Source organism: Trichechus manatus, unplaced genomic scaffold (assembly GCF_000243295.1).
Source record: "Trichechus manatus latirostris isolate Lorelei unplaced genomic scaffold, TriManLat1.0 scaffold00053, whole genome shotgun sequence".
NCBI lineage: Eukaryota > Metazoa > Chordata > Mammalia > Sirenia > Trichechidae > Trichechus > Trichechus manatus.
Window position 1 is genome coordinate 8343413 of NW_004443989.1, and position 13526 is coordinate 8356938.

Consider the following 13526-nt stretch of genomic DNA (forward strand, 5'->3'; position numbering starts at 1 on the left):
ACAAGTGAGAGAGAAGAGATGAGGAAAGAGAGATGCCAAGCCACATAAAAACTGCTCAAGAGCAGAAGCTCAGAAAAGAACCTTCCTCCAGAGCTGACAGAGAGAGAAAGACTTCCCCCTAAAGCCAGAGTTCTGAATTCAGACTTCTAGCTTAACTGTGAGAGAATAAATTTCTGTTTGTTAGTCACCCACATGTGGTTATTTCTGTTACAGTAGCACTAGATAACGAAGACACTGGATGGAAGTCAACTTAAAGTCAAACAGCCAGAAAACAGTGGGGTGTGGGTGTGGCAAGTCGGGGAGAGTAGTGCCTGACTGACTAGGGTTTGGAGGGGACACTGGAGCCATTCATCAGTGCACTAAAGCACTCAGAGGTCGGGAAACAGCACAGACCTGGCTAGGACAGCCGGGGGGCTAAGGATAGTACCGAGGAAAGGAAAGGGTAGACCAGCCACCGAAGATGCACTGACATCCATGAAGAACTTCTGCCACCTCATCAATTCTCTGAGAACTATCAATTGGTTACTTTATTTCATATAAAAGTTACACTGAAAGAAGAGGCTGAAAAGGCAAGTATACTTGACTTGCACAAACTTGCCAAGTGTTACAGGATTTGACCACTTAGATAATTTGTTTATTGATAAACAGGATATACATATTAAAAGCCTCACATTGAAGCCCAATATACATGTCCAATCCAGACAACAGATGTGCAAATGGATATGCAAGACAATCTCCTGATCACCCACAACAGGTGCTCTTGTTCCTCTGGCTGTGACGTCCATTCCCAATAGCTCGCACATTTCCGTAGTGATTTGTTCCATTTCAAAATCATCACACGGTTTTGTTCACTTGGCTACCAATGGTGAATCAAGTAGGTCCCTTTGTGATTTTGCATCAACAGTGGTATAAGTCCTGATTAGGATAGGGTACAGATTAATTTAAAAAATAATAAAACAGTCCACAGATAAACAGAACAGGAGGGAAACACCAGTTTTTCTTAGTGTGGGAAGCGAACTCAAACGAAGACCTCCGGAATTTGCTATCGATTGCTTCTCGATGCATCTCGCAAAGAATGCACAAACCAGGTAGGGTTAAGGCAAGTCCCCCAAGCGGGGAGCATTTGCTTTCTGGCATGATTTTAAGTTCTGCATCAAGGTTCCTATTTTATCACTTGTGAGGTGGGTAGAAAAGCAAACATAAATGACATCTAAGATCAAACAGGCTGTTCTCACTCTGAATATTCTTCACTGGCTCAGTGCTTTCATACCTGTCTTCCACTGTCACCTGCAACCAAGGCACAAAGTTGTCCCTGTTACCGGGCAAGTGGCCTTGCGGTCCCCTCCCCTTCTCAGAGGTGTCAACAGGCAAACACCTTGTTTCTTGTGGTGTTTCACTGCTGGCATGCCTCCCTCCTCCTGCACACTGATGACAGCATCACATCGTGGAGCTACACAAAGTTCGAGGCCACCATGAGGTTTTTCTCTTCTCTTACTGAGGGTGCCAGTTATATACTGCTCACTTGGGGACAAAAAAATTCATTCCAAGGCCCTCACGCACTCAAGATTTGAAAATAAAATGAAAACGGGAGGAAAACACAGGACCACACGGGAATGACTGTTCTTTGGATCGAGATATTCTCCAACCTGCAATACATTCAGAGTGAGCCCGCCGGAGGAGGGCACTGCAGCAGCTCATTCAGAGTGAGCCCGCCGGAGGAGGGCACCATAGCAGCTCGCCCCTCTTCCCTGAAATGTTGGTTTCTAAAAAATAGCTTGTTTGCTGTTCACAGCCACTCAACATTTTATCATCTCAACAACACCGCTAGTTTCAAAACACAAGTGCAGCACACGCACATACACGCACGCACACAGGATGTGCTGAAAGGGTTAAAGAATGCCGCTTCTCGGGGTGGTGGGCATGGACCTGGAGCCCGCCGGGGCTGCTCTGGGCACACAGATCTTTTGCAACTTCAGTGCAAAGAAAATGTCACAGCGAATCAAGACCAAGATGTGTTTCTATGTAAATGCCCCACTATGATCACGGGGAGCACTCATGAATCCTGAGTAAACAGGGACTCCCTGGAGTGGCCAGTCTGGGAATTTGTGTTTACCAGATTGGTTTTTATCTTCCTCATGACTGAAAAATGCAGCTCATTCACAGGACTGTAATAACCCATATAATATCCCAAAGAGCTTCTTATAAAATGCAAAGTATTCTTAACAAAAATCCTAACTGTGCAGGAAGATAATGACAACTGGCTTCCTGGTGTAGCCACACCCCATGCATCAGTCATACAGGTGAACACTGGTCAGAGTATCATCCAGTTATTGGTTTGGAAAATCTGCCATCTGTGACTATAAATATATAAAACTCTGCTTGCTGCAAGCAATTTGTTTGTGTAGGTTCAGTTTGTCCTACTGGTCACAGATGAGCGCTGATACCCTTTCAGACCCCAAATAAATAATTTAAAGTACGTGAACAAGTTCCAGCATGATGAGCGGACTTAAACAGAGAACTCTGGGCCTCCTTTCCTGGTTCTTGTCTGCAGCCGCCTGAATCGGAATCCTACGAAGGGATTCATCCAGAGGAGTGAGGGGGGACCCCCAAAGACAGACTTCATCCCTTCCCAGCGAAGCCTCCGCTCCCACGTGGGCTTTTCGCTTTTCAGTCTCTCGATCTCCTGGAGGCAAAAGAAAAGCAAGAGGTTGGCAGCACCCCTGACAGACACAGGCTCGGCCGAGTGGTTCAAAAGGGCAATACCCTCAAACTGCAGTATGCTGTTTCATTTTAGGAGGAAGAACTGAAGAAAAGTGTGGGCTCTGAGTAAGTGGCAGAGTAGGCCCCCCCCTGGCTCCAGCAATCTGACCAGTGTGAGCTTTGGCAGCTATCACACCTGGGCCAGGCAGAGGGCAAGGTTCAGTGAACGCTGACTACTCTTGTTACTCCTGCCCTTTCTGACTGTATATCGCTTGATGGAATGTTCTAGTTCTTTCCGAATTAGAAAAGGCATGTTCCTGAAAAGACACAGTTGCTAAGATGGAAATTTGGGTGGGTCCCTCTCAGGTGGGGCGGACAAGGCAGGTAAGACGTTGAGGGTCTAGGGCAGTGTGAACTCCATGCCTGCCCGTCACTGTGGAGCTCGGTCAGCACCCTCCACCGGGCATGAAGACAGACCAAAACCACCTGCTGCAGGCCAAGCCCCCTAGAACACAGGAAAAACTCTGTGGGCAAGCAGCTCACTGTCACTGCTAATAAAGACCCTGGGCCTTACTCAGGCCACCTGGAGCCTCCTATCAGCTTCCATCAACAATGCTTCATATCGGAGGCAACCACATGGCAGTCAGCCCCATTTCCTAAGTAACATCCTGAGTCACAAGCGTAAGGGGCTTTCTACAAAAACTTTCCTCATGAAAGTGTTCCCCTGGGTGGGCTCTTAGCCAACACTGGGCTTTATCTAGCTGTATTCTTTCTAACACAACTCTTGGTCCCCTGGGCTTCAATAAACATGACATTCTTGTCACAGAGCACTGGGGATAAAAACATGCAACCTAGCGTGTCCCAGGAACCACCTCACACTTGACAGCCAACTAGTTCGAACAGGCGTCTGTGTTTTTCTACAGAGGCCCACTGTCTTCCTCAGACATGCCACCCACACAGGCTAGTAACAAATGCATTAGATGGATAATCAAGTCTGCACCTGATTTTACAATTTTCTGAATGATTTCTGCTTAAATTTAGAAGATACACTCATGCCCAGAGAAAAAGGAATCCCACATTGAAACAAAGATGTTCCCTGACACCCCAAACAGAATGAATAAGGCCTTATCCTAACAGGGTATTACTAAGATCCCACTGTTGAGCTCTGGAGCATGGAATCCTGAGAAGGCTGTGTGGGTGGGCGCCTGTGCCACATGGGGGTGGTGCACAGCCTGAGAATGTGCCCAGTGTCAATGCTGCTCCCACATAAGGACCTTAAGAAGGAGACAGCCCTGCAGAGGAGGCTGCAGACTCAAAGCATCTAAAATGTACTGATACACCTGGGCCCTACCTCCCCAAGGTTCACATTCGGTCAGCTTAGGGTAGGGCCCCAAGTGATCTGACTGTGCTGCTACCTTGAGAAACACTGTCCCACAGGGACATGGCCATACACCACCTTCCAGGGTAATGATGGGAGCCCCAAACTGAACCACAGAGGCCAGCGGATTGAGGGCACCTAGCCAGATAGCTAGGGGCCAATTCAGACCAATTAGCTGCTAACTGTGGGCCCCTGGACAAGTGACTTAACCCTTCAGTGCCTCTTTTCTCATCTATACAATGCGGCAATAAGAGCGCCAACTGCGAAGGGGATGAACACACATATACTACAGCGGGGCCAGGCCCACAAAGCTAACCAAGGTAGTCACTGGTAACCAGTGACTTCCTGGTTTAATCTGCAGCCCACTCCTCCTAAATACTCTGACAAGTACAGCTCTGCATGATCACCTGCAGTGAAGGGGCCCAAACAGCCACACAGGTAACCACATGCCAGGTGCTGGAAAGCTCTTTCTGTACATACCAGAGCCAAATCTCTTCATACATCTCTTCATACATGTTCAACTTTCAACAAAGAAATACCTTCTAAATTGATATAACTGAGGGAAGTGCTTCAATTGACAGTATTTTTGAAACACCTCCCTATGTACTTTGACTGCACTCCCAAACAGAAGGGCTTCCCTGCTCCCACACCACCCAAGACCCTTCTGCTGGACATGCTCCCTGGCGCTTACACTATGGGCAGAAAGAGTGGAGTTAGGGCGCATGTTCCCATCCTTAGTTAGGGTAGGATAAAAGAGCTGGAGCACTTCATCAACACCCAATACTACAGACTCTTAGAGTTTCTTTGATAAATGTTTGAGATATGTATCTTGTTCCAAACTCGGAGACGGAAACGGTTATTATTTATCAACCCTCCTCTAAAACCCAAATAAACAGCATGGAGAAAGTGGAAAGAGGTGTCTGGAGAACACAAGTACCAAGGGCATTACGCCAAGTAAGTAGATGTAAGTTCAAAGCAAGAATTCCATATATTTACAAAGTAGCTGGCTGGCCTCCTGCTCTCGGTACCTGCAGACTGGCCTGCGTTTCACACATACAAGAGTGGGAGAGTCACTGAGTTCCTGCTTCATCCCTGACCCAGACCCCACACAGCCTCTGCGAGCACAGCCGGGCTGCAGCCGTTGGCCAGACCAATAGCAGAGAAGGCAAGATGGGACAGAGGACAGAAGGGCTGCGTGGGACACAAGCTGGGGCAACAACTCAGACAGCCACAAGGGTAGCAGGAGGGAGCTGGTTCTCTGCACAAGGGCACCAACACTTTTATTCATTCGTTACTCTGCACAAATATTTACCGAGTGCCTACTCTAGACCTGCGTGTGAAGGGCAAGAAAGCACTCGATCCCTGAACTCACTTACCTGCTACAGGGGGCTGGGTGTCCTAGAATCTGGGAATTTGCTGGCTCTATTTGTCTGGCTCTGTTGACTTTCAAATCAAACCAATACTTAAAATACACTCTGTGCATAATAAAAGTAACAACGAATGCAGTGAACTGGTCTAAGCTTATTGAAGTCATCCAATTAATCTCCTGAGTTCAGACACATGCACCAGTTATGGACATCAGTACTTCCCATTCACCTGGCCTCTCACCAAACCCTAGGCAGACAGCAGAGAAGGAAGCGTACCGTTTCATCATTGCATATCGAGTGGATCTGGGTGCCAAACATAACTGCAGTGAAAGTGAAAAACAGAAGACCCTCAAGGCACAAGAAGATCAACAGGATTACAGTTATTGGTGGTGAAAAATCACTGCATTCTGTGAACAAGAGAAAGTGCGTTATAGCTGGACATGAGAGCACAACGAACGTCCCAAACCACAGAGCACCAGGTATGTGACTTGGGCAAGAAATCACCCCATGCCCAGGCAACCCTCCATCCAGCTCAGTGGAAGAATGTCCTTGTTTTATAAGCAGACACCTTCGTTGTTCACCAAGGAGCAAAGGAGGCCAGCCCTTCCGGAAAAAAAATTCACACCACTGTTTCCTGACCAGCAGTCCCAAAAGATTCCTCACTAACTGTGATTTCTATCAACTCTGCAAGCGTATGTTAAGTTGCTTATCACACCCAATTAAAACCAGGAAATAGCCATGCTTACCTACACTTGTGCATGATCTCTGCAGGGGGGATACACGTGGGAGACTATCCCTGCCCACCCCCAGGATGTGAGGATCTGCACTGACCGTCTGCACATCTACAGCCGGACAATCAATCCAGCAATGACTCCACGTGCTCACTCATACTAAGTAATGCAAAGGATTAGTCAGCAATGGTTAGCTAGATAACCAGAAATCAAAGACAAAGTTCAGTGAGAATAATACTAATTTCCCCCTTGTCTCAAAATCTGCAAGATGTAAATAAAATTACTTAGTAGAAATTAGAAGGAGCCCTGGTAGCACAGTGGTTAAGCGCTCAGCTGCTGACTGAAAGGTTGGTGGTTCGAACCTACCAGCCACTCCAGAGGAGAAAAATGTGGCAGTCTGCTTCCATAAAGACTATAGTCTTAGAAACCCTACGGGGGCAGTTCTACTCTGTGCTATAGGGTTGCTATGAGTCAGAAACGACTTGACGGCAATGGGTAGTAGAAATTATTCATGTAATTGGTTAAAGAAGAAGTTATATGGCTTCACTATACTAGCAAAATGGCTAGTCATGTTACGGCTTAACCATATTCTTTTCTAAAATACAATAATTTGATGAATTCCTGAAGTAACTGCAAGAATCTCCTTTAAAACTGGAAAATCACTTCTTCCTTTAAAGCTTTTCCCTCTTCACCCAAGAGCACACACTTCTACGACTGACACACAAAACATCCACTTACCCGTCCACTGCCCTCGGACACAGGAAAAAAACTGAAATCCACAGAGAATCAGAGCATGGACTGAAGACAGAGCTATGTACATCTAGAACAACGGGGAAATCGGTTAGTGACTTGTAAGCAACTGAGTATTTCTAGGAATGAAGACTGATCAGTATTATGTTCACTCCACTTCATTTGTCAATAAAAGTTAATGAGTGAAGGAATAAACTGCAGTAGTTACAGCTGCCTAGAGAAGATCATATTGGGCCACATAAAATAATTTTATAGAAAAGTACACAGGAGAGAAATAAGTTACAAAACACTTCAGGAAGATCCTATTAACAATGGTGCTTTAAAGCACTGGAGAGAGAATTAAGCCACAGCAAACATCTATAACAATACAAACACCACCTACTAGACCACCTTCTAGCAACACAGCCCAGTGTCAGTCTGTATCCTAGGGAAACGGCTGGCAAAGGAGACCCATCTGATGTCAGAATAAATGTCCCTAATCCAGGCAAGAGTCTAGTTAGAGTTCCACATTTGATACAAGTCACTACAAACATATTTTTACTCACAGTGAAGAGCACAAAAAACCTCTGATTCTTCTCTCCCACACAGTTGTTCACCCAGGGGCAGTGGTGGTCCATTTTCCGGATGCACCTCTTACAAATACTGAAAAGGAGAGGTCTGGTGTTAGTGTCCCAGGCTCTGAGGAAAACAGAGGAAGATAACCAAATAAAACTAGAGACTGGACAAATTAGAGTACATATTCTAATTTATCATGTCAGAACAATATCCACAATACAGACTGACTACACTGATTTAAAGGTGATGGTTCTGAATTAATCCAAATGTCTTTGCTTCCTAAGGAGAACATTTGGTAGAATAGCAGGTTTAGCGCCTAAAAGTTACGCTGAACCATATTTTGTATTTTGTAAGTTTTCAGACTCTCCCACTAGAATTGGACTGTGCACACATTATCAGTATCGTTCCCAATTTTACAAGCTTGCAGGCTATAAGTCTAGTAAAAAACAAAAATGGAACTTAAACCTTCAGGGAAAGAAAAATTCTCGGTATCGTCAAAGGATTTCTACCACTCAATCCACATTCGTCTGCAGTCACTCAACTACAGACCCATACATAAAGTTGTTTTTACAGTTGCATTTTCTTTGCCCAAAATATTCCATACCTCAGATTTTAAACAGCTAAAACAGCTAACTTAATATCAATTATTTTTTAGAAATAGCTTGCACTTTTGACTACAACAAGCTGAACACCTATGATAGCAGATCTCTTTAACTCCAGGTATACAGTCTGTGATAGCATCACCTTTTGGTTCACTGGCACACATATTAATATTGTTCCCAATTTCACAAGCCTGCAGGTTGTAAGTCTACTCCAACAAAAAACAAAAACGGAACTTCCGACTTCAGGGGAAGTCTCAGGGCAGTGGGTACCTGCAGGGGTGTGTGCACTCTGGCTTGATGTAGCAGCACTTGGGGCACCTGTAGGTGACTTCCCAGCACGATTTCTACTGCCTCTGTTACTCTAGTAATTTTCAAAACTTTCCCATTTCATCTTTTTATAGCAGCTTTATGGGAGTATCCTTTACATACCATAAAAACCCACCATTTTACATGTACGATTCAATGGTTTTTAGTATATTTGCAGAGTTGTGCAACTATCACCCCAATATGACTGTAGAACACTTCCATCACCCCAGAAAGAGGTCCCATGCCATTAGCGGTCACTCCCCACTCCCGCCCCCAGCCCCGGCCCCAGGTAAGTACTCATCTCCTTTCTAGTATTTCATCTTTTTTTTAACTTTCTGGCCCAACTGTGTGAAAATGAACCTTTGAAAACTTTTCCTGGCCATCAACTAGATGAAACTCCCTCGCTTTCTGTTTTCTCCATCAAATGACTTCTGGCTCAGCCTCACTTGCTTATCTAAGCAAGTGACACCCACCATGAGAAAGGCTCTAAGCACAGCTCTTCTCCTTCACTGGAAGGACAGGAGGAGGGACTTGTAACCACGACTGCAAAGAGTGAGAGAAATCGATCCAGACTGTCAGATGTTAATGTCTCACATGGCAATGCCACACCAGGTCGGGGCAAAAGTGAACATACAAAAATCCCCCTACATACCTGGCTGGGAGACCCAGATGCAGGGCAAATGGCCATGGGGAAGACAAGGAGGCTAAACATTTCTGCTGGAGTCATCGCAGGACATGCCCAATAAATGCTGAGGACATGGACACCAGCCTGTGGCAGCTGTGTCATCAAAACAGAGGTGGCTGCTACATCACTTCCTCTGGCCATGGCCTATGGTGAGTCCCCTCTGGCTGAAAGGGACCCCAAGCCTGCACTGTTTGAGAACTGCTGACAAGCTCGGAGGCCTTCAGCTGGCACTGGACCTTGGACTTAACTCTCTATGGTGGAAAGGAAAGGACACCTATGATTGTGAACACAGCCCAGGTTCATGCCCCACTGCAGTCATGCGGTGCTGCCCAGGCCCCTCACAGGCACAGCCTGTGGACAGCAGAAGCGGTGCCGCGCAAGCCCACCAGAGCAGTGGGTACCTGCAATGGTGCGCACGCTCGGGCTTGATACAGCAGCACTTGGGGCACTTGTAGATGACCTCGCCCGGCTTCAGCTGCAGGCTCTCCATGTACTCCTTTGTAGCGTTCCCTTTGGGTACTGCTCCCTATGGTTTAATAAGAATGCATTTTAGCTGGAGACAAGGAAAGGTTAAGAAAAAAAAATCAATAAGTGGAGGAGTTTATCTTAAGACATTTTACATATATATATAAAAAACCAAAACGCAGAATGTGGAAATTATCAAACAATATCATTAATATCACAAGCAGGTAAAATTTTGCTGAAGATAACTCAAAAATGGCTGCAGCAGTACATCTACAGGGAACTGCCAGAAATTCAAGCTGATTCAGAAGAGGACATGGAAGGAGGGATAACACTGCTGATGTCGGATGGATCTTGGCTGAATGCAGAGAATACCAGAAAGATATTTAAGATATTTACCTGTGTTTTATTGACTATGCAAAGCCATTCAACTGTGTGGATCATAGCAAATTTTGGACATCATTGCAAAGATTGGGAATTCCAGAACAATTAATTGTGCTCATGTGGACGGAATCTATACAGAGACTAAGAGACAGTCATTCAAACAGAACGAGGGGATACTGTGTGGTTTAAAAAAGGAAAGGTGTGTATCAGGGTTGTATCCTTTCACCATACTTATTTAATCTGTATGCTGAGCAAATAATCCAAGAAACTGGACTATATCAAGAAGAACATGGCATCAGGATTGGAGAAAGACTCATTAACAACTTGTGATATGCAGATGATACAACACTGCTTGCTGAAAGCAAAGAGGACTTGAAGCACTTACTGATGAAGATCAAAGACTACAGCCTTCAGTATGGACTACATCTCAACATAAAGAAAACAAAAATGCTCATGACTAGACCAATAAGCAACATCATGATATACAGAGAAAATACTGAAGTTGTTGAGGAATTCATTTTACTTGGATCCACAATCAACACCCATAGAAGCAGCAGTCGAGAAATCAAACAACATATTGCATTGGGCAAATCTGTTGCAAAAGACCTGTTCAAAGTGTTAATAAGCAAAGAAGTTTGATGACATTATGCTGAGTGAAATAAGCCAATCACAAAAGGACAAATATCATACGCTCTCACATATATGCAAAGACAAGAAAAGGCAAATGTATAGAGACCAAAGTTTATCAGTGGTTACCAGGGGCGGGAGGGAGGGGGAAAGGGAAAGTTATTGCTTATGGAGTACTGAGTTTGTTTACAGTGATGGAAAACTCACATTAATTAAGGATAGGGTTGCATAGCCAACTGTTCTAAGTGCTGTCAATAAGCTGTACACCTGTAAAAAGTTGAATTTGCAAAAGTTGTGTGACAGATATATTTACAACAACAACAAAAGAATAGCTACCCAAAGGACTAAAAGACCTCATGAACCACAGCTTCCACCAGCCTAAGCCCAGAACTAGATGGTGCCCAGCTACCACCACCAGCCGTTCTGGCAAGGATCACAATAGAGGGTCCCGGACAGAATGGGAGAAAAATATAGAACAGAATTCAAATTCATGAAAAAAGACCAGACTTACTGGTCTGACAGAGACTAGAGGAACCCCTGAGAATACGGTTCCCAGACACTCTGCTAACAGAACTGAAACCACTCCCAAAGCCTACTTTTCAGACAAAGATTAGACAAGCCTATAAAACAATAACATACGTTTGAGGACTGTGCTTCTTATTTCAATCAAATATATGAGACCAAATGGGCAACTCCTGCCCAAAAGACAGGAAGGCAAGAAGGGACAGGAACTGGTTGAACGGACACAGGGAACCTGGGGTGGAAAGGGGGAACATGCTGTCACATTGTGGGGATTGTAACCAATGTCACAAACACTATGTGTATAAATTTTTGAATAAGAAATTAACTTCAGCTGCAAACTTTTCACCTAAAGCACAAACAAAGGAAAAAAAAAAAAAGCTGCTGAGGCTGCTTATGTACAAACCAACATGTCACGGGATTTGGTTCCTTGGTTTGGAGGTTTAAGGTCATGGTTTCATGGGACATTCCAGTTAATTGGCCTAATAACGTGTTTAATGCTTCTGTTCTATCTCCTAGTTCTCTGAATAGTGCCTGGGGTCTTAAAAGCTTGCAAGTTGCCATTCAAGGCACAACAACTGGTCTCTAGAGGAAAAAGGAGAGTCAGGAATAGGAGGACGATATGGAACGTGTGGCTAATTGCCTCCATGAACAGTTGCCGCCTTTGCCATGAGACAGAAGAACTGGATGGTGCCCAGCTACCATTACTGAAAATTTTGATCAAAGATTCCATATAAGAATTCTGATCAAAAGGGGAAAAATGCAGAACAGAATTTCAAACTCTCATGGACTCCAGACTTTCTGGAACCATGGAGTGTGGATAAACCCGAGATATTGTTGGATTTTGGTCACAGCTTGTTCAACTTGTCCAGTGGAATTAATCCATGTACAAGAAGTTTTAGCTATTGTACAGACTCCTCCCTGAGATAATCTTTAAACCTTAAACCAAAAATATCCCCTGAAATAATCTTAAAGCCAAACAACAGTTTAGCTTAACTAGTAAAAAAGGTTTGCCTTGAGCATTATGCTTTCTTTTAAGAACTATCTCTATTGGATCAAATTGACAACAGCAACTCTACAGATTAGATAGGAACCTTAGGGGGCAGTGAGTTAATGAGAGAGGAACAACTCAGAAAAGGAGAGTGAGGATAGTTGCACAACTCGAAGAATATAATCAATGTCACTAAATTGTACATGTAGAAACTACTAAATTGGTGTATGTTTTGCTGTGTATCTTAACAACAACAACAAAATAAAGAAAAAAGAAAACAAACAAAAACTCCTCACAACTGGACCAATAAGCAACGTCATGATAAACGGAGAAAATATTGGAGCTGTCAAAGATTTCATTTTACTTGGATCCACAATCAACACCCATGGAAGCAGCAGTCAGGAAATCAAACAACATATCGCATTGAGCAAATCTGCTGCAAAAGAACTCTTTAAAGTGTTCAAAAGCAAAGATGTCACTTTGAGGACAAAGGTGTGCCTGACCCAGGCCATGTGTCTTAGTCATCTTGTGCTGCTATAACAGAAATACCACAAGTGGATGGCTTTAACAAAGAGAAATTAATTTCCTCACAGTCTAGTAGGCCACAAGTCCAAATTCAGGGCGTCAGCTCCAGGGGAAGGCTTTATCTCTCTGTCAGCTCTAGAGGAAGGTCCTGGTTGTCATCAGTCTTTCCTTGATCTGGGAGCATCTCAGCACAGGAACCTCGGGTCCAAAGAATGTGCTCTGCTCCTGGCACTGCTTTCTTGGTGGTATGAGGTCTCCCACTCTGCTTGCTTCCCTTTCCTTTTATCTCTTGAGAGGTAAAAGGTGGTACAGGCCACAGCCCAGGGAAACTCCCTTTACATTGGATGAGGAATGTGACCTGGGTAAGGGTGGTGTTACAATCCCACCCTAATCCTCTTTAATGTAAAATTACAATCACAAAATGGAGGACAACCACAGAATACCAGGAATCATGGCCTAGTCAAATTGATACACACATTTTAGGGGGGGACATAATTCAATCTATGACACCATGGTATTTTCAATTGCCTCATATGCATGCAAAAGCTGGATAATGAATAAGGAAGACCAAAGAATTGATGCCTTTGAATTAAAGTGTTGGCAAAGAATACTTAATATACCATGGACTGCCAGAAGAATGAACAAATCTGTCCTGGAAGAAGTACAGCCAGAATGCTCCTTAGAAATGAGGATGGTGAGACTTCGTCTCATGTACTGTGGACATGTCATCAGGAGGGACCAATCCTGGAGAAGGACATCATGACTAGTAAAGGGTCAGCAAAAAAGAGGAAGGTCTTCAATGAGAGGGACTGACACAGTGGCTGCTACAATGGGCTCAAACACAGCAAAGACTGTGAGGATGGTGCAGGACTGGGCAGTGTTTCATTCTATTGCACATAGGGTCTGAGTCGGAACCGACTTGATGGCACCTAACAACAACAGCG

General features: G+C 44.4%; 1 protein-coding gene across 6 annotated transcripts in view; it reads right to left on the reverse strand.

Moving 5' to 3' along the window:
• Nucleotides 1–279: 279 nt before the first annotated feature.
• Nucleotides 280–13526, reverse strand: part of ZDHHC7 (zinc finger DHHC-type palmitoyltransferase 7) — a 34579-nt gene continuing 21332 nt past the window's right edge. For 5 of the 6 annotated variants that reach the window (XM_023732544.1, XM_023732543.1, XM_023732546.1 and 2 more), the window contains 5 exons: nucleotides 9476–9600; nucleotides 7472–7604; nucleotides 6915–6996; nucleotides 5722–5852; nucleotides 280–2683 (listed from right to left, as the gene is read on the reverse strand). In XM_023732544.1, the coding sequence (XP_023588312.1) occupies nucleotides 2507–2683; nucleotides 5722–5852; nucleotides 6915–6996; nucleotides 7472–7604; nucleotides 9476–9600 (648 nt within the window). In that variant the 3' untranslated portion in view covers nucleotides 280–2506. The remainder of the gene's footprint in view (nucleotides 2684–5721; nucleotides 5853–6914; nucleotides 6997–7471; nucleotides 7605–9475; nucleotides 9601–13526) is intronic. The other variant, XM_004377734.2, reaches the window with a different exon arrangement.